The sequence below is a fragment of the Schistocerca nitens genome, chromosome 2, assembly GCF_023898315.1.
Source record: "Schistocerca nitens isolate TAMUIC-IGC-003100 chromosome 2, iqSchNite1.1, whole genome shotgun sequence".
Taxonomy (NCBI): domain Eukaryota; kingdom Metazoa; phylum Arthropoda; class Insecta; order Orthoptera; family Acrididae; genus Schistocerca; species Schistocerca nitens.
In genome coordinates this window covers 412667063-412692210 of record NC_064615.1, presented here as the reverse complement: position 1 = coordinate 412692210, position 25148 = coordinate 412667063, and the positions used below count along the sequence as shown (strand labels likewise).

The window sequence follows — 25148 nt, the reverse complement described above, 5'->3', positions numbered from 1 at the left end:
AAAAGCTAAAGTCTCGGCAGATAGTTAGTTTTGGGAGACAGTCTTTTGAATATATCAGTTATCAAGTTTGTGATTGTTTCAGGGAGTTATTGTAATCATCAAATGGATATCAAGAATTTTTTTTTTAGAAAAGATGAGCTTAGTTACATTACCTACTTCTTTGTTAATGTTTTTCAAAAGGCTGGTTATTTAACCAAGTTCTTTTATATGTAATTTAAACTAAAATGTTATTTTATTATACTGTACTCTGTGACACAACAGTAGGATTACTAATATTTTGATGTTCTGTATATAAATTGATGTAACACGCAATATAGCATGACTACTCTCCAAAGCACACTTAAGTGTCTGGCAGAGAGTTCGTTGAATCACTTTCACGCTATTTCTCTACCGTTCCACTCTCGACTAGCGTGTGGGAAAAAAGAACACACAAATTTTTCCGTGCATGCTCTGATTCCTACTTTATTACGATGAACATTTCTCTACATGTAGGTGGATGCTAACAAAATATTTTTGTATTTGTGCGAAAAATTTAAGAGACTAAAATTTCATGAAAAGATCTAACCACAATGAAAACACCTCCGCTTTAATGGTTGACATGTCAACTCGTGTGTCATGCCTTTGACACTCACTCATAATAAAGAAAAACAGAACATTATCGGCAGAAGATTCTCAGAGCAAAAGTACATTCTCTAAAAGAGTTCTCAATTTTGTATGAATAAAATATCTGAAGCATATTCCCTGAGGATGGAATTCTTCTTCAGTACCTTCCCTCCTTCTTGAGAAGGCTCTCTGTGCGTGTTGCCTACCGTATCCAGCACAGAACACACACATAATCTTGTATTTCATCAAATTCGTGCAAACAGGCAAAGTATTCAATGTGCAAGTATGGAACTGGCATCAATGTGTTCTACAAGAGCTGCACTACATCATGATTTTAGTTTTATGTGTGGTAACACATTATTAAGTTGAAACATGGGCAGTTTATGAAAATGCATTTTCTGACAATGTTCCAGAATTCTTGACATGTGGGAAATGTTTTTGATATTGAAGTTAGGTGAACAAATTGTCGAACGAAAGCTTCAAAATACATCACATTTTCATCTACTCCAAAGCGGAAATTTGACAGAGTTTTCTAACAAGAGAAAATTTTTGTTAAATATGACTCATAAGGCGCATCAAGCACATAAGCTGTCATCCATACCAAAACTATAAAAACAGTAGGAGAACATAGGCGCATCTGTGCTTGCTCGTCATCAGTGGGCCCATGAACAACTCCGACCATTCCTATCCTGTACCGTTACTGGTAGCAAGAAATGGTGTCTTTACGCTAACACAGGAAAACCAAAGGTATGGTTGAGCCAAAACAATGCAGCAGGGTTCCCATACAAAGACCTGCAATGCATCTACAAAAGATAATGTTATGCATCTGGTGCAACGGCAACGGTGTGGTGTACTACAAATTGCTTCCCCAATGTGTAGCTATCACTGCTGACATTAACTGTCAACAACTGAGACGTCTTGCAGATGCAATCCTGGAATAATGACCAGGAAGACTGAGTGAAGTGATGCTACTCCACAATAATTCCCACCTGAATTCTGCTACAGTAACAAAAAACACTACACAGTAGTTGGGTTGGGAAGTCATTCGATCCATCTTTTTCATCTTATCTTGTATCCTCAGATATTCAGCATTTCTGCTCCCTATAAGACAACCTCGAACTTCCTTTCCAGATGAAAATGCACTCTGAACATGGCTCTACAAGTTCTTCACCTCAAAACGATGTGATTTCTACCGTCGCAGAATCGAAAAGTTACTCCTGTGTTGGTAGTTTGTTGTCCATACTAAAGGAGAATATATTATTGAGGACTGAAGTCTCTGTTATGTTTATCTGTGGTGTTAAACTTATGGAAAAATGCTAAGAACTTATGCATTAACGCAGTAGCGTTGTGTCTGTCACAACCTTTTAAAAAAAAAGACACCTTAACTAACTAACTAACTTAATGGACTTTGAGTAGCAGAGCCTATTGTCGTCAACACCAATTGAAGGAAATACACAATGAAGCTGGTAGCGCATCCCAGATCGCTAGCTGACCCATCAGCCACTGCTTGTGTAGAGAATCAGCAACAGCACTGACGGAATGCATCTCCGCACTGCGCGCATGTTGAGCATCACATGCCGTAGCATTATTGTTAGCATTGAAAAAAAGCTGGCATACATCTGTCCATTCCTCCTTATGGCTAAATCGAATATAATAATAAATGTTTAAACAAATAATTAAAGTAGTCTGGGGTCTCCAAAAGTACGGGGCCCCATTCTCCTGGAGACCCACATCCTCCCCTACCCCCACACTGTGGGGGCATTATTTATGCCACAGAACTTGAGAATGTTTGCTAAATTTTCAACAATAAATGCATTCTCCACTTTATTCATGTGACCCACTGTCTCCCCTTTCGTGATAATTCAAAATGAGCTGTCTTTATTTGAACTTTTTGGATGTCCTCCATCAGTCTATCTGATAAGGATCCCACGCCACACAGCAATTGTTTATCGGAGGACAGACAAGCATAGTATATGCAGTCTCTTTAGTAGAGCTGTTGCATCTTCTAATTGCGGTCTTTGGTACACTTCACATTATCCATGTGATCATTCCAATTTAAATTGCTCAAAGTTGTAATTCCTGGGTATTTAGTTGAGCTGGCAGCCTTTACACTTGTGCAATTTGTAGTGTAACTGTAACTTAACGGATTCCTTTTAATACTCATGATGACCTCACACTTTTCATTGTTCAGGACCAACTGCCACTTTTCACACTGTACAGGTATTTTACTTAAATTATTTTTCAATTGGTTTTGAACTTCTGACAAGGATCATCCAAAACAATCTAAGATGGCTGCTCGGATTGTTATTTATATAGATTAGGAACAGTAGAGGGCTTATAACACTTCCTTCAGAAATTGATGCTTTTTATACTGAAACACCTCTACTGAATATTGCAACAAATAACACATAATGAAATGTGCTTGAAATGTACTGAGAGAGTTAAAACAAGAAATTACTTTAGTTCCACAAATAAACTGATTATTGCCTGAATTACAAATTCTATCTGCTTTGTGCCAAATTTATCAAATCAACCCAGCAGTTAAAATGACAAGGATAAATTTAAAAGTTCACAAACTTATAATAATAATTTCTTATGGCTCAGGGACTGGTGGAAGACATACTCTAGTTACCTGGCACTTGAAATTTATTATATTTCCGACAAATCTGTCTGTCTTCCATTTATATTAGCTCTATTTTCATTCTATGGCTAAATAATAGGAAACAAAATTACATTTATCTATTTTGTAGGGTCTACTGCTCATTAAATGAAAAGGAGTCTAAATGGTGGCAGTGGAAGTGATGACGATCATAATAAAAATGAAGTGTCGTGCTCAACACCTAAAGCTGACACTGAGCAACAATCACATTCAACAGCAATACCTATAACTGTAGCAGAACCTGTCCATAATTCTGTCAGCATCCCAAGTACAATGGGATTTTCACTCTGCAGCGGAGTGTGCACTGATATGAAACTTCCTGGCCGATTAAAACTGTGTGCCGGACCGAGACTCGAACTCGGGACCTTTGCCTTTCATGGGCACTCCGCTGCAGAGTGAAAATCTCATTCTGTCAACATCCCCCAGGCTGTGGCTAAGCCATGTCTCCACAATATCCTTTCTTCCAGGAGTGCTAGTTCTGCAAGGTTCGCAGGAGAGCCTCTGTGAAGCTTGGAAGGTAGGAGACGAGATACTGGCGGAAGCAAAGCTGTGATGACAGGGTGTGAGTCGTGCTTGGGTAGCTCAGATGGTAGAGCATTTGCCCGCAAAAGGCAAAGGCCTCGAGTTCAAGTCTCGGTCTGGCACACAGTTTTAATCTGCAAGGAAGTTTCAGCATCCCAAGTAACTAGTATGTTCAAAGACAATTTGGAAATTGCAATTAAAATTGACTGCAATGAAAATTATCTGGGTTGTTATATTGGGATAATTACTCAGATGAGAGTGGAAAAGAAGGAAGAGCTCTTGCTAAATGCTTGGACCCCTTCAAGGAATTATGACTTTGAAAGTGATGCAAGCCATTTGCAAAGATTTAATCTTGTTTGGTTAGAACAACATGCACCGTGGCTCGTATATTCCAAGCTACTAAAAAATTCCCTACGGAAGCACTGTGTTTTGTTTCCTGTTACTGGCACTGTTAGAGGCATTTTGGGATCATTTGTCATTAGACCATTCACAAAATTCAAGAATAAGCATGAAGACTGCCAGACAAATGTTAAAACCCAGCTTCACTTAAGAGCATGAGCTGCAGCAAATCTTTTCTTGAACAAGTACCTGTAGATGCCCAACTGCATAATGTGCATCAAAAAGTGATCAATGAAAACCAGCAGATATTATCATCAATTCCTTCTTGTATGATTTTTTATGGTACACATGATATGCCTCTTAGAGGAAAACAGGCAGATTATGGTCTTTTATTACATTTCTTGAATTTAAGATCTATTCTGGCGACGACAAGTTGAGGAGTCATCTGGAAAATTATTGCTGCAATGCTGTTTACACTCACCAAAAATACAAAATGAACTAATAAATTTGTATAATGCTGTTATTAAGGAGAATATAGTCGCTGACATTACGAAAGCAATGTTTTACGCATTCTTGGCTGATGAAACAGCAGACATAGCTGGGAAGGAACAGTTATCAATAGGCGTGCAGTTCTAGGATGAATGCAAAGTGAAAATCTGGGAAGAATTTGTAGGTTTTGTTGAAATAAAGTCACAAAATGCCTCATCAACTGTCAAAGCAACTGACAGTTTCCTAATCAGTAATAATATTCCAGTAGAAGATTGTGTAGGATTTGGCTTCAATGGCTGTTCAAAAAAGGCAGGTAGAGAGAGCAGTGTGCAAGCCATTTTAAGAAAGAAATATTATCGAGCCTCATATGTTCGTGGTTCAAGACACAAACTCAACCTTGTGGTGAATGATGCAAATGCAGTGCCAGAAATTAGAAATACTGTTGCCACTGTAAAAGACACTATAAACTTTTTTTTTAGAGAATCAACTATACCACAGAAATATGCTCCAAATTTATCACGAATGTGTGAGATGAGATGGTCTGAAAAATATAAATCCATCAGACTATTTTCTCAACATTTTGCAGAAATTGTGAGAGCTCTAGAAAAATTGTCCACGGAGGGAAATTATGAGTATTAGTTGCATTCAGCCATTATAAAACTGGTGTTCCTCTTAGCTTTACAAAAAATAGCCAAATCTTCAGCAGTTTTAGAACCAGTGGCTAATGTCCTGAAATCTAAGTTTATAGACATGATCGCAGTGAGCGAAAACATCACAGGAATCCTTGATGTTCTCAGTAAAGACTGAAAGGAAGCAGACAGAACAACTAGCGAATTACTTGGAAAAGCACAAGCCACTGCAGAGGAAAGGGACATAGAAATTGCTGTTCCACACTTTGCTTGTAACCAAAAATTCAGAAGCAATCTGCCTTCAGAAAGTGACAGCGAATACTGGCGACATTCGCTGGTAATACCGTACATTGAATCACTCATGTCATCGTCAAATATTCAATTTTCACCAAAAAATACTCTAACTATTGCTCTAAATAAGTTACAGCCCTTGAATATGAGCAAAACTAGTATAACAGAATTTCATAAACATGCCGAACTGTTCAAAAAAATTTGTAGTTTGGATGATATTGCCAAAGAACTGGACCTATGGTACATTAATGGAGGAAAAAGAATATACCTGAAGCTAAATTAAGGGGCACAGAAATCATTGACCTGTTTAACGTGACCAATGTCTTTTTCCTTAGCATGAGGAAAGCACTACAAATTTTGAGCACTATTCCACACACAACAGTAACTGTGGAGTCATCATACTACTCCACACACAACAGCAACTGTGGAGTGACCATACTACTCCATGCACAACAGTAACTGTGGAGTGATCCTTCAGTATGCTTCAACGAGTAACAATGAGGCTTAGGAGCACTATGGGAGAAGAAAGACTCACTGGGTTGTGCCTGATAAGCGTACACCAAAATTATATGAAAAAAACTTCAAGATGTTAGAAAAGAAAGTAACACAAATTTGTGACAAATCGAAGAAGATTAACACTAAACTAAAAGATTTTGTTGTTATGCAAGTGCATTTGCATGTTTAAAATGTTTATTAAAAGCAATTTTTCACTGGTTTTCTGTTTTATTTGTTAAGAAACGCTGCTTGTTGTTCCTGCTCCCTGTTCCTTGAGACTAATATGACCTGCACCTCACCCCCCCCCCCCACCCCCACCCCCACCCCTCTGATCCTGGGTATGCCCGTGCTTTGAATAATGGAGGAATTACAACGTTATCAACTGTAGCCCTCCAGTTTCAGTTAATGTACTAGCCAACAGGAGCAGATAAGGCCATTCTAGGCCACTCAATGTCACCCATTTGTGGCTCTATGATAGCTGTAAAAGAGCATGTATTAAAAATCTTATACTGTGATGTGAATTAATTTGTTATCATACTGATAAATCAGCAGAACGGGTTGCAGATTTATGCCTTTGTCACTAACATCTTGCTGTGAGCTTTCATGAGCAGGTTTCTCCCTATTGCTCTTACATCTCTGAAGATACAATTAATAATCAAGGCAAATGTGGATTTTTGAGGGGTGAAACATCCAATGCTTAAATTGCTCCACATCAAACAGCAATGTTCATCAATGAAAATGAGTAGTAGTAGCAGTAGTAGTAATGATAATTCATACTACTATAAGAAGACAAGTTGAAGTTAACATTGTTTGTGTGTGTGTCTTCATTTCTGAAAATGGCAAAAGCTCCATGTGTAACAGTCTTTTCGTTGTGCCTGTCTGTAACTCAACCTGTCATCTTCACAGTGTGTCACAATCTATCCTTTTCATAATATTGTTCATATTTCAACCTTGGCTTTCCATTGTTTGAACAGGCTTTAAAATAAGTACTACAAACAACTGGATATACAAATGAGACAGTAAGTGTTTCATGCTGTTAAAATCAAATGGTGGCCAACTACATAAATGTTCACAGAATAAACTGCGGTCAGACAGTTGTTTTGGCCAGAGTAGAAGAGAAAGAGTACAACTGAACTTGTCACAGATGATTAATTGTAGTTCATCACCTGTGACCAAGTGCACAGGGAGAGCCCAAAATGCCAGAGAACATTCTGTGGAGTTTTACCCACATAATAATGAAAATCCATTAATCTACATGGTACTGTATAAACACTGTGCATACTTTGCGTAAAATAACATACGACTTTATTATTATATGAGTATACATACAACTGTGACTCACTGGCTGTACAAGCACGTGCCAGGCTACAAATCCAAAGGTCTAGTGTTCGTTCCCAATGAAGTACCATCACTTAACACTTGTTTTACTTCTGGCTATGACTTTATGTGTGAAATACCACACTATGGTTTAGAGTCCACTTTAAACAGTAAATCCCTATTACTGATGTGGTCAGCCAGGTCAAAGATCGGAATAAATCTGAATTAATTAGACCTAAAAAATCACCTGTTGTAGAAGGAATTATGTTTGGCATATAACAGGGTGTAGTGATTCAACTTAGAAGCTTGTTCACTATGCTTTTCCCCCCTCTCACAATACATGGTACAGTTTTCTATTCTATTTTGTGCAATAAAGAATTAACAATTTTATTACATTAAGTATATTATGCAAACACAACATAATATGTATGTTTTATGTTTGTTCCATGAACCATTTGGGGTGCCTTCAGAACTACACAGAAATCAAAAAAGTTTCAGGATGTTTTAATCAAAGTCCACTGCACGACTTGCAATCAAAGCAAGCCTTTTGACGTCATGAGGTAAAAAACGTTGTTAGCAATACAGTTATTTTCTCTGCCGTGCCACTGAATTCATTTACTCTTGCGATTAAAGTAACAGTCACTAGAACATTTTGTCGTGTAGCAAAATACTACAGCTGGATTGTTTGAATTCTGTGTCCATTCTAAGTTGTTCATAAAGTTATATCAGAACAAAACAAAATTGATTATGAAGCACGAATTCATGGTCTTCCCTACAATAGCTACAGGGAAAATTCTCTTCCTGGAAACGCATTGGTGCTGACCGCAAGTAAGTAGTCAGCATCTAATTCACTCAAGTAACAACATAGATTCACAGGAGTCCTGAAGCAACTAGGGATTCCCTGTACTCAGGGGTCCCAGGAAACTGATCCATCTGCTTCAACCCAGTTACACCACTGATTTTAGCAATGTTATTCAGAACTTCTGATCATTAAAAACTTCAAAATTACATTATTTGGGTTTTAAAGTATTTGCTATCAGATGCTGACTGTGACATCATCCAAAGTCAGAAGATAAGGTGTGATCAAAAAGTAATAGAAATTTTTATTTTTCTTAAAGAATCTTTATTTACTCATCAACATCAACTTTGTCCCCTTCAAAGTAATCCCCCCGCCCCCCACATACAATACACTTGCACCACCACTTTTTCTACACTTGAAAGCACTTCTGGAATTCACTTTTTGATATGGTGGCAAAACGAAGTCCTTTCATGGTTCACTTCAAGCTCTGGAATAGAAAGTAGTCACAGGGGGCCATGTCCAGAGGATACGGTGGCTGAGGTAACATAACAGTTTTGTCTTTTGGCAAAATATCAGGAACAAGCATTGAGGTGCGAGTGGGAGCACTACTATCATGATGCAATTTCTGCAAGTGATTTTGCCACAATTCTTGTCATTTTCTTCAGACTGCTTCACACAAACAGCTCGTAACTTCCAGGTAGTATTCCTTATTGACAATATGACCAACTGACAGGAACTCATGATGCGCTATCCTGTTGTAACTGAAGAAAACAGTGAGAAGACCCTTCACTTGTGATCAAACTTGTTGAATTTTTTTTCAGTTTTGGCTCTTCAGGCGTTTCCTTTGAGACAACTGGGCCTTAGTTTCGGCGTCGTAACTGTACACCGATGTTTTGTCACCTCTTATAACCTTCTATAGAAGTTCTGGATTACTGGTGACTTCACTCAGCAATTCCTAAGCGATGTCTATGTGATGTCGTTTTTGGTCAAAATTCCAATTTTGGAACAAACTTTGCTGCTCCATGTTTCACCCCCCCCCCCCTGCCCACATACACACACACACACACAAAATATTCAAAACAGCTGAAAATGCGAACATGCATCATGAACATGTGTACTAACAAGTAAAAAAAAACTGAAAATTGAATGTATAAATCCTGAGAAATTAAAAAATTCCCTTTACTTTTTGATCACACATCATATATTGAAATGATTTCACAGTTCTTGAAAACAGGTTAGAAACAGTAAGAATATATATATCTACAAGGACTAATTGCAGCCACAGATCTCTACAAAGATATCCACTGTAATTTCCACAGTGTTCCACAGAAATAGGGCTTACATGTTTACCAGTTATTAATCAAACCCAAAACTCCAAGATACATGCATGGAGCAAATCCATGGTCCATAAAATTCTTGGAAGTATTTAATTTGATAGTTTAGCACTTCAAGCCTTCTCCAATCCAAGAAACCCATTTATAAATTCACTAGTGCTTAAAGAAGTCATTGGAATTGCATAAACTACATTAAAACTGTTCAGATAAGGTGTCTGTCTGAAACCAACTGGTGTTGAGTGGTGTCATTTATAGCAATAATATGTAAAATGTAACTATCATCTAACAGTACACATTTAACTGAACATATATATCAACTGCAAAAAGTGGTACTAAAAGCATAGCTTATCTTCAAGCTACAAGTAGAATTTTACTGGCCTCACAATCAATCTTGCATCCAACACTTACAATAGTACATACCCTGCAATGCTGGCACAAAATAATTATTATATGACAGTGGAAGAAAATGGTAACACAGAAAATTGTCATCTGAAGTTACACAGCATTCACTTCCTCTCTCTCTCTCTCTCTCTCTCTCTCTCTCTCTCTCTCTCTCTCACCTTTTCTTTTCTTTTTTTAACTTTATTTGAGAACAAACAGTTCATGGCACTTTACATATCTGTTCCAATCACAATACATTTCATACTAGATAGAACTTTGCTTATACATATACTGAATTTTCCTTTTACAAGGAAAGAAATGAAGTGTAAGTAATCATTCTACATCTTGTGTATACTAGGGTGCTTATGGAGCAAGTGCCTCAAATATTAGAGTGAGCATGTTGGAAGATGCTTCCCTTTAGAATTAGGAGTTTTTGGTATGTTTCTCTGCTTGTTCTTGAGGAAAGCATTATAATGTACAGCAGAAAAGGTGCCCGTATTTACAAATCAGTGCATAGTTTGGAGAGCAGAATGAAACAGCCAGAGCTTAATCAGAGTGATTCCTTAGAAGGCAAACATTAACAATGCCGCAACATGACTAGCACATTGCTCATTAATGCCAATTTCAGTGATAAGTTACTAATCATTATTAAAAACAGCAGTTTTACAGTGTAACACAATTTCATTGAATGAGCAGTCATACCATTAAAATTTGATATCATATAGCTAACATTTTCAATTAGTTTCACAATTTCTGTAAGGTGAGGAGCTAGGTTGTAGTTTGGCATAATGTTCAGGTGCAACGACTCCAAGCTAACCCATAATTTAAGAGCAGAAAGTTGTTTGTTGGAGCCTCTTCTGCAGCAGCTGTCCCCCCCCCCTCCCCCCCCTTTCCTCCCCGCCAACCTTAACTGCAATATAAATTGTGAAGCCCATTCACCAGAAGATTTTCACTTTTATTGGTAGAGCACTTTTTGAAGCTTAAGCTTACTACGTACCTGTAAACATCCAATTTGTGACAGTTCTGAGAGCACTTTTCTCAGGCGTGATTGTATTTCCTTTTCAGTCAATGTCACAATTTTACGATTCTCCTTTGAAAATGTGACACTAGGAAATGCACCATCAATCATACCTTGATTTACCATTGCACGATCTATAACTTTTTCCCAAAAGGTAAGAGCGTTTACTTGGACTTCCCAGTACAAATCACCAAGTGCAGCAGCAGACATTGTGCTGTACACAACAGGTAATATCTCTTTCCTAGAACACCACATTTAAAAATCAGAAAACAATTATTATCTGCTGCTCATTATAGAAATGTGCGTATAGATGAACAAAATTATGATTAAAACACTGGACAGTATTTTTATGTTAATTTAACTGATCTGAGAATATAGAGAAATGAGACAGGTGTGAAGGAAAAAAGTACCATTTCTTAAAAACAAAACTCATTACTATTGAAAAACTGTGCTTACTGAGCACCAAACATTCTAATGCTTCCCCTTTATAATAAACACCTACTATGTATAATGTACTTCAGTTTGTATGAGAGTTTTACCTATTATTTTGCCATCAGGATGGTAAAGTTAAGATACATGGGAATACCTTCTACAGTCAGATTTTTGTAGTTTTTGACATTTTCTGATAACAGGAGAAGAGACATAGGAAATTGAATGTACAATGGTACTGGAAGCTTTTAGAACACGGAGCCATCTGTCTTTTTTAGTTGCAAAGAGAACAGTGGTGAAATAGTTCTGAGATTTTATGACAAATGGTTCTTTTTTGGCTTTCTTCACATGGCACTGAATTTAAGTTTCTGTGTGATGGGACAAAATGCAAGCTTGGTTTTCAAAGATCAAGGACCATGAACATGATGTCACCCAATTCTGTACTTGTTTGCCAGTGTTGTGGTGCATACTTTTACTGTCAGTAAAACTTTCAGAACTACCATTCAAAGTCATACATAAAAAAAAAAAAACGAGAGATCTGTATGTAAGGTAACTTGATTATAATCCAAGTAGTAGTTCCTATTTAGTTGTCAGCACTAATTTTTAATGAACTGCTGTTATCCTTGATCTGTGTCAAAGTACGTAAATGAAGGGTGGGTTTTAATATTGTCAGTTTTGTCTACAGTACTATCAAAAAACTGTCAATGTGGATACATATCATTCATCTACTGCATGCAGTGCATAAAATTCTTGATTTTTTTTATTTTTTTATTTTTTTGCTGTTTTTATGCCAGGTTCCAACTAAATGCTTTGGTAGTAGACACTGCGTAAATTAATTAGGTTAATATGGTATCAGAAATTCTGGATAGACTACAGATAATGCTGCAAGAGGTTGTGGCAGGCACGGGGTGTGAGACAAGCAAGGAGGTGAGAAGAGGAAGGGAGAAGTGGGAGGAGGGATGGCTGACAGCTGGAAGGGACAGGCTGCAAGATAACGGGACAGTAATTTTGCGTCAGTAATTTTGCCTTAGTGCAGACAGGAGGAGCAGCATGTGGCACACACAATGGTGGAGTGGTCAGTGGGAGAGCACAGAGGAAGAGGGAGACTGCACAAGGGAAAATATGAGAGTAGGTTAATCGAATGAAGTGGGAGGCATGGGGTGTAGGGTTTGGGACAGGAACATACAAGCCAGGTTTTTATTTATTCTAGTAATGACAAAACAAAATAAATATTAACTGGCACTGAAATATAAATTTGAATCTTGTTCTTATTAAAAAAATGTTCAAATGTGTGCGAATTCCTGAGGGACCAAACTGCTGAGGTCATCAATGTTCAAATGTGTGCGAATTCCTGAGGGACCAAACTGCTGAGGTCATCAGTCCTAAGATTTACACACTACTTAAACCAACTTATGCTAAGAACACACACACACACACACACACACACACACACACACACACACACACACCCATGCCCGACGGAGGACTCGAACCTCTGGTGGGAGGGGCCGTGCAATCTGTGACATGGTGCCTCAAACCGTGCAGCCACTCCGCGCGGATGTTATTAGTTTCTTCCACATTATGCAAATATCATTAATTAAAGCACTGAAATGCATATTTTTAAATGAAACAATATATGGTTATATAAGATATTTTGTTAAAATATAACCTTGAAAATGAGTCTGCCAACCCACAGTACAATATCTTCAACAATCGCTCAGCAGCTTGGCTCACAAAATGGTAATAACCACTGTGACTTAAGTAATTCAATATGTTTCCATGTCCATTTTCCAGAATAATATGGAGTGTTAATCTAAAAACGAATCATGTGTTTTTAAAAAAAGGCAGATATCTGTGTGAAATTTTCATCCAAATTCGCGAGATGCAATTACTGCTGCATTTTCCCCCTTGCCTCAAGCCTCTTTGAAGTCTAGGTAGGAGTGCTTGAACCTTTGAAAGGTTGCTGGAAGAAACCAATGTCAGGCACTAAATCATAAATAAACTGACTGCCAACAGGGGCCCTTGTTTGTTAAAAGCTAATTACAGCTTCAACAAAAGAATGAGACAAGGACTTTAAAAACTATGCTAAAGATACAACTGAAACAAAATAAAATAAAAATTGAGATCCATATTTCAGAGAACTGATGGTACACCTACAAACTATACGGTCTCTCACAAAGAACACAGATTTTGGTCTTCATTTTAAGAAACAGTGTCTGCCACTCACAAGGCACCACACAGCAACTGATTTTTTCACATGGTCAATATTTATGATGTGTGACATTCAGAACTCAGATCTCAATCTATCACAGCAATTCAATGAAACTCGCAAAAATTATCAATGAAATTGACTTTGAAGTACTCTGAGTGACATATATTCATTAAAGGTACAACAATTTCTGATGGGCCACATGGCTCTATTGGTAGTGTTCAAGACTGATAATCACAGTATAGCTGGTATGAGTCTCACTTTACACATAATCTCTCTTCCCCCCCCCCCCCCCCTCCCACCTACCTTCAAATACCTATGTCATTTACATAATCAATATTTACGTGCTAATTAAAACATATTTAATCATAATTTTAAATGAAAAACGCACATCTTATTTCTAATTACACATTGCACATGAAATTCCAGTTTTCATTGCAAATACAAAATCCTAATTGCCACTATTTTGAAAAAGAAATGTTATTAGGATTGGTAAATTTTTAAAAACACAAATTAAATTTTTGGGGCATAAATGAAAAAAATTTAATTAGAAATCATATACTCTTTATTTGGACTGTATTCATTATTTTATACCACAGATATGGTCTCTCACACCAGTGATTAGCATGGTTAAAACAAGGCAAACAAACATTTGCACAGCAACAAGCATGCCATACTGCAATTTTTTCCCAGTATATCAATTGGAAAGAAAACTTCATTCACATTTCTCTTTTATCAGAAACTTTTGAGCAAACCATGCATATGTGATCATTCCAACCAAGATTGGATGGACAACTGAATGAAGTTTCATACAGTCTTCTCTATCATTTATTTCTACTTCCGTCAATCAGGTACACTTAGGCTTAGTTTTTGACTTGCAGTAAAAATACATGACACAATGCATACCTGATCATTTCACCTATGATTGGAGTGAACAACTGGTGATGAACAATTGAATGAAGTTTTATGCAATCTTCTCTATCGCTTACATCACATCCTTTTTCAATCAGATACGTTTAGTTTTGCAGACAATTAATGAAGTGTTTTACTTCATGGGAAAAATACACATCACAAGACTGTATTAAAGGGGTGTGTTTTGTTCAGTGCACGATGCTCCAAAAAACTTCGCTGTAGAACATGGATTTGGTATGTGCTGCCCAAGAATCAATTAGTAAGAGACACTTGTCCACTTTTACATATGGCCTTAAAGTGTTGACTAAAAATCTTTAAACAGCCTTGTAGTCGACTTTCCCAATTTTGATGATGTGACTGCAATGTTTAGGTATTTCTTGAGATATTCATCGACCGAATCTTGAAGCCTGGGTTCAAATGAACCTGTTGTTTTTTGTAGGAAAGGGCAATAATTTTGCTGATAGGGTAACAGAGTTCTGTGCAGGATAGGAATGGGAGATTTTATTCATTTTCAATCTCGTCACTAGCATCACCTTCGATCCTTTACTCATCACAGATCTTCAAAAGTTACTGGCACCCAGGGGAAAAATGAAGCTACAAAAAACACTACACTCAAAGATCTATACTTTGATTAATTATGAAAATTTAAAAAAGAATTTTTTCAATAACTGTTTGGTCTGCATTAATGGCGAAATTGGGATCAAAGTTTGGTATTTGTAGCATCCATAATTTCACTTACTATTGTGATTTCTCTTTCCATTACAAACTTTACAATTTTTCTTTGATGAATCTGATACCTCTGTTTGAATTTCTGAACCCACCTATAAGAAGCTCTGAAATAAAAATTTTTCAAACTGAATTGCAGCAGCCTCCTAGTAGTAGTTCCTGGTCATACCTTGTGGGTAGCCCTGTCAAGCTTCCTCAGAGCAATGTTTCTTCTATTTCAGCAATTCCTCCACAACAGTTGTCCTTGTACAGTTTTGCCTTTTTCTCCTTTAGCTCATAATTTCCCAGCGAACAGACGCAAGTTCATAAAAACATTTTTTTGTCTTCTTCAATATACACAATTAACTTTTCATGTGTTACAAACTTTTCATGATGTAAAGTCTATAATGTATAATGGAACAATTACTACTGACGATGTTAGTTCAAGATTATTTTCTGTGGCGATTTTCTTGTAACTTACAAGAACACTTTCAAGCGTAATCTTGAAACTTCAGTGCATAAGGGGTCTTCAACATCATCATCTTGTGCCATCAAGGGACCAAGAAAATTTCCACTGTCCATTCTAGCATTACAATCTTTTTTTTTACCGTATTAGAAGATATTCATGCACAACATCGCAAAACTCTATCACAGGATGTATACGTGGACAAGGGAAAAAAATTCCCAGATTTTTCCTGGATTTCCCGGTTAAAAATACACTTTCTCTGTGTTAAGTGACAGTATACTTTCCGTTGGAACTTTAAAACATATCAACCCTTTGAATGGTTAAGGATTCATACACCAGTGTACACCAATTTCCAGGCACTTTAGAAAACAAACCACCCCCACCCCAAAAAGAAAAGGATGCATTTTGAAAAGATCTTTGATGTGCAGCAACATCTAGACTGCATATTTTCACATTATGAAAGTAAATATTTGAATTCCACGACACACAGCACGTTAGTTTCTGAAGCATTGCAATCGAGATTGTGGTGCGCTTTTGTAAGCCAATCATAACTCATATCATGTGATCTTGCCAGCTGATTCGATGATAGCAGATATTCAGAGCACAGGGCACGTGATGTAGTCAGCCAATAGCAACATCACTGTTCACTAGCGTGAACACGTAAACAGGAAAAATTCATGGTTTAAATTAATGTACATACTGTAGCTACAGGAAAAGCTAAGCTTTCACATATAATATTTGTCTTTTTTGGTACATGATATACTTTAACCCTTTAACTGCTCTGGATGTGTTAACGTATGCGTCTTTGTACCTGTCCCTGTGTGCTCTGAACGTGCAGACATGTTCAGAGTACCAGGTAGAAGGACTGGTGGCGCACGTAAACACATTCACAGCACACAGGGACAGGTGCGCGCGTTAACACGTCCAGAGAAGTTACAGGGTTAATATACATCACACAAATGTGTTAGTAGAATTTTAAATAATGACCTAAATGCCTGGTTTTCTGGGATCAAAATTCTTCTGAGCTTCAAAGTGTTAAGCTTTAAATGAGAATCAAATGCTCTGTGATTTAAGAAATTCGCACATGTAACATAATTCATCTTGCATAAAATGAAACTTACTATAAACATAATGCTTTTCAACCACCATTTGCAATATTTTCCTGCGACCTTTAGAATTCAGCAGTTGTCAGAGAGCACCAGAAAATGGCGTTACTGCACGTTACTCCAAGAAAATCGGAATTTCATAAGCCACACTAAAATGGCTAATTTGGCTGAGAGAACACATTTGTATGTCTAGATTCACAGAGAAGTAGGCTGATATTAAGCTTTTCAGTGTGGTTCGGGCTGCAAATTTTCTTGGAGTACCAGTACTGTATTATCCCGTGTTTGGTTCTTTATTATGGCATAATGCCATACATGCCATAAGATTACAATGGGCACCTGTAATTCAGCAAACAGTTGACACTAGCTAATAGTGTGGAATGAAACACTTAGTTTCAAATAAATTGACTGCCTCTGCAGAAAATATTAATAAAAGCCAAATTTCTCTAGCAAATCGACAAAAATAATTTCATTGTTCTGCAAGGCAATCAATGCTTGACTGCCAAAAACCTGGTAATAAAATAAAATCAGGAAACTGAAACTAACAACGTATTTTACTCTTCCATAATTACATGAATGTATTTTAATTCACTTGCTAGCTCAGGGCCACAGAAATCAGTTTTGTTTTCATTTGAATGAGAGCTGTAAACAAAGAGGAAACAAGAGACAATAAACCTAAACACTACAACTGAGACTACTCTGCGTATGCACGAATCTGGCAGCTTGGGCGCACCAGAAAAATTTTTCTGGGTAGCATCTAGTTTCTTGTTGCTACCGTTGATGCAGCTAACAGCCGCACCTAAAGTAGCCATAAGTGAGACCAGGTACTGCTCATACGTGACTCAACTGTGCATGCGCTTGAACACGCTGGCAACTGTTCAAACGAACCTCATGTAAACCATTGTGACATCATGCTCATCGGAAGCAGTTTGTTGTTATGAAGTATTACATAGTCTTCGTCCTAAAGCCTTTGACACATTTTGCTGTTGGCAGATGCTTGTGTGTGCTCTGTTTTTTGTTATTATAAATGACACATTTCAATTGCAACTTAAGTTTTGTTTTGCTTTTCCTCGTTTTACGTTTTATTGCTGCAGTATCATTCTGTAGTATCATTCTGCAGTGCGGGCTAAAGCAAAATTCTTTGTTCAGTATCAGTTCTTAACAGTCAAAATTACAAAAATTTAACTGGAAACTAAAACTCATAAATTCCCAGAATTCTAAAAAATTCCAGGGTTTTTACTAGTTTTCTCCTGGATGAAAAAACTCCTGAGTTTTTACTGGAATTTCTGGTTGTCCTGGGGAGAATACACCCTGTATCAGCTGCTTCACAATGTAAGTTAATGCTGCTGCAGCTACATCTATCCCTTGCAAAAGGTGTTGGCTCTATTCCAAGCACTGAGGAATTCACCAAAATCTTTTTGCCTTCAGTTAGCTGCAGCCAGCTCCACATGTAATTCTAATAGGGTAAAGGTTGGTGTACTGGCATTGGATTTCAGTTTCTACAACTGTCGTCAACATCATCAACTCATAGCGACACACATACTGAAAGTTTGTAAACATATGCAGATAACAAGTACTGTTTAGTCTATCTGGAACAAGGCATTCTCTATTATTACATTTACACTCAACTCACAGGCAAAAATATGTGATATGTAGCATATTTTTGATAAATTTCACATTTAAATGACATATGTATCCAAACTGAATGAAACCAGTGGCAAACGAAAGTAATACTGACTGAATTGAGACTAGAACATGTGATAACCACTCTCAAGTGCTACCAACATGACCAAATGGCTCATGAAAAATTGTCCTACCTTAGTGAATTAAAGTCACTAGGAAAACTTCGAATTTGATTTTCTCAAAAATTCTGAAAGTCCATTTGAACTGCTCTGGGATGTCAATATTTGAATTTTTACTTCACGTACCATAAATACAAAAAATTACAGAAATACAATTGCTGTGTGGTCACATTGGCTGAAAAACACTTGCACATTACCTTAAATAAAATGGCACATAGTTCTTAATTTATTCTATATCCAAAAACTACATATCTGAGAAGTGATTGGCATCTGTAGTGAATGTTAGCCTGTAATGCACCTGGAAAACTCACCTCAGCTTATCATGTTCATACAGTTCAGTCATTAGAGCTGCTGCTTCCTTTCGCACTATACCTTCTGTATCTTTTTTCAAAATGTTGGTCATTTTACCCTGAAAAAAAATGGGGTTTTACTATCAATTATTTCCTTGTTTTAGAGGTATAATACATACGAGATCACACACAGATTAATTATTACATGTTTAAAGATTTCACAAAACATTTTGGTGAGGGAAATTTTTGTGTTGATCACTGTGTTCAGAGCACAAAATTTTAGTCAGCATCATTTAAATCAGGCAGTAGCATTACTGGTGGTCTCTGAAAATCTGGTCACCATATTTAATCACTACTTCCACTGTTGATAGTGAACTGTAAATGTGATTTAAATTGGCAACAGATGTGGATATAATATGCAACCAGTCACTTTTTTAAATTCTGATAGGCTCATCAAACAAAGGTGTTACAGGTGTAGCTAGATGGTAGTGGCCTCCGAGGGGGAGGGGAGGGGGGTGGGAGGTACGAAAGTGGACGCCACCTAACAGACTTCAGTACAAACATAATTTAATCATCACTTACACTTGGTTTAAGACTCATTAAAGAAGAGCATATGTATAAGACACAGACCTGGGGGCACTGGAGAATTTCTGACTTTTACATCAGAAGTGTTCAACCTTTTTGGGTTTGAGATCTACTACATGCAATTTAGTCTATTTAGAGATCTACAGACTTAAGAATATATAAAGGTTTCAATAGAAAACAACACTACAGCCAAAATTAATTATTTTAATTACACAAAATACATAAAAGGTAATTTTCTCTCCATCGAAAGTTACAGGCCTGTTACTCAATTTTCAAAATACTACACAAGTGAAAAAATTAAAAAAGACACCGCCATAAATATTCAAAGAGTTTAGTGAAATACTTGACTTTGCACATTATTCAGTTTATAATAATCCGGTGAATAATTTGCCAGAACCGACCTTACACAGTCTGAAAGATGAGGCAGTTGCTTGACATGCCAGTACTAACAGCAACCTCAGTTTCGATAACACGAAGTATTTAATGACCATTACCTCCGTCATGCACATTGTCGTTTCATGGAAAATCACAAAGATTTGTGTTGCCTACTGGAGGCAGAGTTCGTTTCGTCCTGCACCATGCTCCCCATCTCATCCCGCAGCACAGAGAGTGCTCTCCCCTCTCACTGCATCCCCCACTCACTACCTACAAAGTTACAGTTCACAACTAGTAATCTCACCATGCAGGGGGAAAGACTGTTGCTTTGCATGAGTGTTAAAGGTGGCAAAACGTAGATGGAGATTAAAGAGATGGAGATGGTGTTATCAGATTTACCACCAACAAATACAGTGCTAAATACTCATTGTAAACACTGGAACTTTACAAAAGCAACTCATTTAAACAGATTTCACACAAAGGTATTAAAAGATTGACTCATAAAGCCACAGCGACCAACTAGTCGATCACGCTCGACAGGTTGAGCATTGTAACACACAGATTTCAGAAACAGATTTTTGAACTGCACACATATCCTGGGACAGATATGGACTCTGACCACAATTAATTGTTTATGAACTATAGATTAAAACTGAAGAACTTGCAAAAAGTTGGGGTATTAAGCAGAAGGAACCTGCATACAACCAGAGTTGTCGAGAATTTCAAAGGGAGCATTAGGAAATGATAAAATGAAATAGGAGAAAGGAATAAAGTAGAAGACAATATGTTAGGCAATGATTTAATGAAACAAGGGAAAGGAATAAAGTAGAAGACAAATGGATACTTTTGAGAGCTGAACTAGTGAAGGCAGCAGAAGACCAAGTAGGTAAAAAGACAAGACCTACTAGAAATTGTTGGATACCAGAGGAGAAACTGAATTTAATTGATGAAATGAGAAAATATGAAAATGCAGCAAATGAAGCAGGCAAAAGACAATACAAACTTCTAGAAAACAGAGTGCAAAATAGCTCATCAGGAATGGCTAGAAGACAAATGCAAGGTCATATAAGCATGTATAACTAGGAGGAAGATGGGTATTGCCTATACAAGGTGTTCAGAAGTTCCCGTTGCAAACTTCTTGGACTTGTAGAAGGGAATGAATACATGATATTTTTAACAACAACCTGTGTCCAGAAATGCACTGTTTTCATTCTACGATGGTTCCAATTCTGATGTTTAGCTCATCCACTTCTGCTTGAGGAACTGAATTAGGTATGATGCAGTACAATTATTAGGTAACAATTCGAAAGGAAACATAACAAAACATCCATTTATCACTTAAGCACATCGAGCCGCTGTTGTAACACATCAGTACTGTTCTGTACGCGCAGTATGCTGGGTTCTTTTTTGTTTTGGAATCATGCAGACATGTAATGTTTACATATTAATACAAACAAATATGCTTAAGTGACAAATGAATGTTTAGCTATGTTTCTATTCGAACTGTAACCTAATAATTGTACTGTGTCACATCTAATTCAATTGTTCAAGCAGAAGTGGATGAGTTTCACATCTGAATTGAGAATGGAAATGGTATGTTTCCAGACATTGGTCCCTATTCAAAATATTGTGTACTACAAGTCACAGAAGTTTGTAATGGGAATTTCAGAACACCCTGTATCAAAATTAAAGAGGCCTTTGGAGAGAAGGGTATCGAGCTCCAGTACTAAGCATCGAAGCTGCAAGCTGAAAGGTGGAAGGAACATATGGGGGGGGGGGGGGGCAAACAAGGGAAATGAACTTGAAGAGAATATTATAGAAAAGGAACACAGAGTAGATGAAGATGAGATAAGAGAGCTGATTCTGTAAGAAGGATTTGACAGAGAGATGAAAGACCCATGTCAAAACAAGACCCCTGCGGCAGGTGACACACCCTCAGAACTACTGGTAACCTTGGGAAAGCAAGCAATGACAAAACTATTCCACCTGGTGTCTAACATGTACAACCGGCAGAGTACCCTCAGACTTAAAGAAGAATGTAATAATAGCAAATTCAAAGAAAACAGGTGCTTACAGATGTGAATATTAATAAACTATCAGTACAATAAGTCTTGGTTGGAAAATACATGAATTATTTACAAAAGAATGGAAAAACTGGTAGAAGTTGACCTTGGGTTCTGGAGAAAAGTAGGAACTTCCAATTTGAAACTTACCCTACAACCTTTCTTAGAAGATACCTTAAAGAAAGGCGAACCTCTGTTTATAGCATGTGTAGACTGGAGAAAGCTTTTGATAAAGTTGATTGGAATACACTGTTTATTTACAACTTGGCTGAGAAGGAAGCGAGACACAGTTGTAGCCTATCCCCAATCTTACATTTGCAAGCAGAAAAGGAAACCACAGAAAAATTTGGAGAAGGAATTAAAGTTCAGGTAAAAGAAATAAAGCCTTTGGGGTCTGCCAATGACATAATTCTCTCAGAGACAGCAAAGGACTAGGGGGAACAGCTGAACTGAATGGACAGAGTCTTAAGAGAAGGATATAAGATGATCATCAATCAGAGCAAAACAAGCATAATAGAACGTAATTGAATTAAATCACATGATGTTAGGGAATTAGATTATGAAACAAGACATTCAAATATGTCTGCTTGTGTCTGTGTATGTGTGGATGGATGTGTGTGTGCGTGCGAGTGTATACCCGTCCTTTTTCCCCCCTAAGGTAAGTCTTTCCGCTCCCGGGATTGGAATGACTCCTTACACTCTCTCTTAAAACCCACATCCTTTCGTCTTTCCCTCTTTCCTGATGAGGCAACAGTTTGTTGTGAAAGCTTGAATTTTGTGTGTGTGTTTGTGTTTGTTTGTGTGTCTATCGACCTGCCAGCGCTTTCGTTCGGTAAGTCACATTATCTTTGTTTTTAGATATATTTTTCCCACGTGGAATGTTTCCCTCTATTATAAAGACATACAAAGTAGTAGACAACTTTTGCCATTTGGGCAGTAAGATAATTAATCACGGCTAAAGGAGAAAGGATATAGCAAAATGGAGAATTCCAACACCACGCAAAGCTTTTCTGAAGAACAGAAATTTGTTAACATCAATTATAAATTTAAGTGTTAGGAAGTCTTTTCTGAAGGTATCTGTCTGGAGTGCAGCCGCATATGGAAGTTAAATGTGAATGGTAAGCAGTTCAAACAAGAAGAGAAAAGAAGCTTTTGAAATGTGATATTACAGAAGAATGACAAAGATTACATGAGTAGATCACATAATTAATGAGGAGGTATGGAACAGAATTGAGGAGAAAAGAAATTTGTTGCACAACTTGACTAAAAGTAGGGATCTGTTGATAGAACACATTATGAGACGCAAAGGTATCATCATTTTAGTATTGGAGGGAAGTGGGGGATAAAAACTGTAGCAGGAGACCATGAGACAAACACAGTAAGCAGGTTCAAATGGATGTAGGTTTCAATAGTTACTCAGAGATGAAGAGGCTTGCCCAGAACAAGTAGCATGGAGAGGAGGAGGAGATTAGTGTTTAATGTCCCGTCAACAATCAGGTCATAGCACGGAGAGCTGCATCAAATCAGCCTTCCGACTTAAGACCACAACAACAAGTAAGACATGACTTTTGCAAGGCTACTATAAACAGTTCACTCATTTTCAAAGCTCTATATTTTCCAAAATATTGAATGTACAAATGTGACTGATGCATGAATAGAAACATAAACTCACCAAGTTTGCATTGTGCCGACCAGCTGGCATTACAAGTCCAGTTTCTTGACATAATGACAGCAAACTAACAAAAGAGTTTGTGTGTGTTGGTATACATATGTCTGTTACAACAGTGCATTCCAAAAGAATTATGGGAAAGACCTACCATGTAAACAGAGCACTGTGCACTGGTATTGACAGCTAGGTACACTGGTTGTCTCTGTAAACGCACAAGTACCAGTAAACCATGTGTGCCTGACATAACTGTGGAGAGGGTTACATGAAGTTTTGTACACAGTCCACAAATATTAATGGTCCACACAATTCATAAACTCTGAATAGGCAGCAAACTGTGGGGAAGATTTTATGATGGCGCTCATTTCTTCAACCATACCAACTGCAGCTTGTACAACAATTAAAACTGGAAAATTAGAGCCGGTGCCTTCAATTTTGCATCACAATGCAGGAAGCACTTTGGATGAACGTCTCACCTCCCAGCCGATATACAGCAACGAAGTGATCTCCCACTTATCTGGAAAGGTTAATCACCACTATGTGAATGCATGGAGCACCGAAAATCCTCGTGAAATCGTGACACATGGGTGAGATTCACCAAAGGTTAATATTTTCTGTACAAGCAACACAGATGAAGTTGTATGGGCCTTTTTCTTATGAGAGAAAACTTTGAATGGGTACCTTTCCCCTTGATATAATGCAGTTGTGGTTGTTTACAAAACTGACTGCTGATTCCGAGAATTTGATCTTGTAACAAGAGGGAGCACACCTTCATTGGTGCACGTATGTTCAGTGATACCTAAACAATGAACTTATGCATCATTGGATTGGGCATAGTGGTGAAGATGATGTGGTTCCGTTCCCTTGGTCACCTGATGTAACACATTGCATTTTTTTTTTTTTTTTTTTTTTTTTTTTTTTTTTTTTTTTTTTTTTGAGTATAGTGATAGTGAGGATTGCATTTACATACCTCCACTGCCAAGAACACTGGAGCAGCACAGAGAAGGCATTAATGCTGCTGCAATGACCACTGACAGGATGTTTCCACATGAGGTATGGAATGAACTTGACTACCGCTTGGACGTGTGTTGTGTGACCAGAGTGGCACTCATAGTATATTTGCAGAGTGTAAAATGCTAACTTGGTAAGTTCATGGTCCTATTCTGTAAATGCAATACTTTGGAAAACATAAGAGATCTCCAAACAAATGAATTATTTATAGTAGCCCTCTATTTAACATATCGTAAAATACAAATGATCTGTAACTAACTTTGGAACAGCAAGCACTATGAGATTGTTCACTGACTGTGGTGCTCTCAACAGGAAAATATGTTGAATGATTGGAAGGAAATTCAAAAGGACTTAAACAAAGTTTGCAGTTAGTGTGATGAATGGCAGCTCTGTTTAAATGTGGATTACCGTAAGGTAATGCCTATAACAAACAGAATAAACCTGAGGGTATCTGACTACAATAGCAGTGGCAAACATCTTCAGCACACCACATCATGTAAGCATTATGAGTATGGAACAAGACAACGAGTTAAAATCAGTAGTAGGGAAGGCAAATGGAAGAACTGGATTTGCTGGAAGGATTCTGAAAAGTGTAGTTCACTGTACAGGAAAATGCATACAAGGCCCTATTGCAACCAATACTAGAGCATTCTTGT

General features: G+C 37.4%; 1 protein-coding gene across 1 annotated transcript in view; it reads right to left on the bottom strand.

The window, feature by feature from the left end:
• The window catches only part of LOC126236277 (uncharacterized), a 120407-nt gene that overhangs the window by 8437 nt on the left and 86822 nt on the right, over positions 1-25148 (bottom strand). Inside the window, exons 8-9 of the mRNA XM_049945438.1 lie at positions 18814-18911; positions 10856-11117 (exon numbers count right to left, since the gene is read on the bottom strand). Of these exons, the coding sequence (XP_049801395.1) occupies positions 10856-11117; positions 18814-18911 (360 nt within the window). The remainder of the gene's footprint in view (positions 1-10855; positions 11118-18813; positions 18912-25148) is intronic.